This window comes from Selaginella moellendorffii, unplaced genomic scaffold, assembly GCF_000143415.4.
Source record: "Selaginella moellendorffii unplaced genomic scaffold, v1.0 SELMOscaffold_17, whole genome shotgun sequence".
Taxonomy (NCBI): Eukaryota; Viridiplantae; Streptophyta; class Lycopodiopsida; order Selaginellales; family Selaginellaceae; genus Selaginella; species Selaginella moellendorffii.
The window spans coordinates 1,409,731-1,411,314 of record NW_003314278.1 but is presented as its reverse complement, the minus strand read 5'-3'; the positions used below and the strand labels follow the sequence as shown (position 1 = coordinate 1,411,314).

The window sequence follows — 1,584 nt, the reverse complement described above, 5'->3', positions numbered from 1 at the left end:
TAGACATGTACTGCAAGTGTGGCGAGCTTGAGGAGGCTCGCAAGATTTTCCACTCCATGGGAACTCGGAGTGTTGTGTCCTACACCGCGATCATCCAGGGCTGCAACACGAACGGGCGAGCTGAACTTGCTCTGGAGTACTACTCTGCCCTGAGAGCTGATAACACCATTCAAGCTGATGCTTGGACCTACACGTGCGTCCTTGTTGCTTGCGGGAGTGTGATGGCGATCAAGCTCGGGAGGGAGATTCACCAGCTGGTGAAGCATAAAGGGCTGCTGAAAAACAATCCAGTTCTGGGCTCCAGCCTGGTGAGCTTCTACGGCAAATGCGGTGATGTTGATTCTGCTCAGGAAGCGTTTGACGAGTGCCGAGCTCGGGACGACACGGGTCTCTGGAACTCTCTCATACAGGCTTACACTCTCCAGGGCCGATCGATCGAGGCCTTGGAGCGTTTCTATTCCATGACTCAGGAGGAGGGCTGTAAAGCTGACGATGTGAGTTTTGTTTCGGTGTTGAACGCTTGCAGCCATGGTGGTCTGGTCGGGAAAGGAAGGCAGCTTCTGGATGAAATGCCCAAGCAGTATGGAGTCAAGCCACGTCTGGAGCATTATGTGTGCCTGATCGATATGCTCGGGCGAGCTAACCTCCTCGACGAAGCTGTGAGAGTTCTCAGAGCCATGCCTTTTGAACCGGACGCAGTGGTTTGGACGTCCCTGCTCGGAGCCTGCCGGAAGTGGAAGAATTACACGATCGGCAAACTCGCGTTTGAGCGTCTTGTGGAGATGGATCCCAAGAGCGGCACGCCCTACGCATTGATGGCCAATATATTTGGAAACCTGGGGATGCTCAGTGAAATGGCCGCTGTTGTGGAGAGAATGAGAGGTGAAGGCAGCTTCAGGGAGCCCGGGAGAAGCTGGTGGACGGATGTTAGCTCAGGAAAAGTGCATTCTTTTTCTGTTGGGGATAGGAGTCACTCACAGAGCGACGAGATTGCGGCCAAGCTCAAGCAATTGTTGCTGAGAATGAAAGAGGAGGGGTACGCGAGCGATGTGATCAACGTTCTAAAAGACATACCCGAGGAAGAGAAAGAGGATCACCTGTGCGGCCACAGTGAGAAGCTTGCGCTGGGGTGTGCTCTGGTGAACTCGCACCAGAAGGAGACCATCAGAATTGTGAAAAATCTCCGAGTTTGTGACGGTTGCCATGCGGCCACTGCTCTCATCTCTAAGCTGGAAAAAAGGCTAATCATCTGCAAAGATGCCAGTCGGGTTCATGTGTTCCAGGATGGCAGATGTTCCTGTGACAACTACTTTTAAAACATGTCAGTGCTCTTTCTTGCAGTTATCCCTGGTTTTAAACCCTCCGTGAGTCGAGCAGAAACATGGGCCGCTGAGTGAGCATGCCTCGAAGTACCGCCGTCAACCTGAACTTCAAGGAGAAAAAATTAACATTTAAAAGTTAAAACTATGCAAAAGGAGGATGACACCGGGAGCAAGGTGATGGCGGCTTGCGGCATGACCAACTTTGGGTTTGTGCTCCTAGAGCACGTTGAAGACGTGTGGAGGCTGGTGACGACGGCATTTG

General features: G+C 52.4%; 1 protein-coding gene across 1 annotated transcript in view; it reads left to right on the top strand.

The window, feature by feature from the left end:
- LOC112346728 (pentatricopeptide repeat-containing protein At2g41080-like) overlaps positions 1-1,354 on the top strand; it is a 2,018-nt gene extending 664 nt beyond the window's left edge. Inside the window, exon 2 of the mRNA XM_024676304.1 lies at positions 147-1,354. Within this exon, the coding sequence (XP_024532072.1) occupies positions 147-1,316 (1,170 nt within the window). The 3' untranslated portion in view covers positions 1,317-1,354. The remainder of the gene's footprint in view (positions 1-146) is intronic.
- Positions 1,355-1,584: the final 230 nt, after the last annotated feature.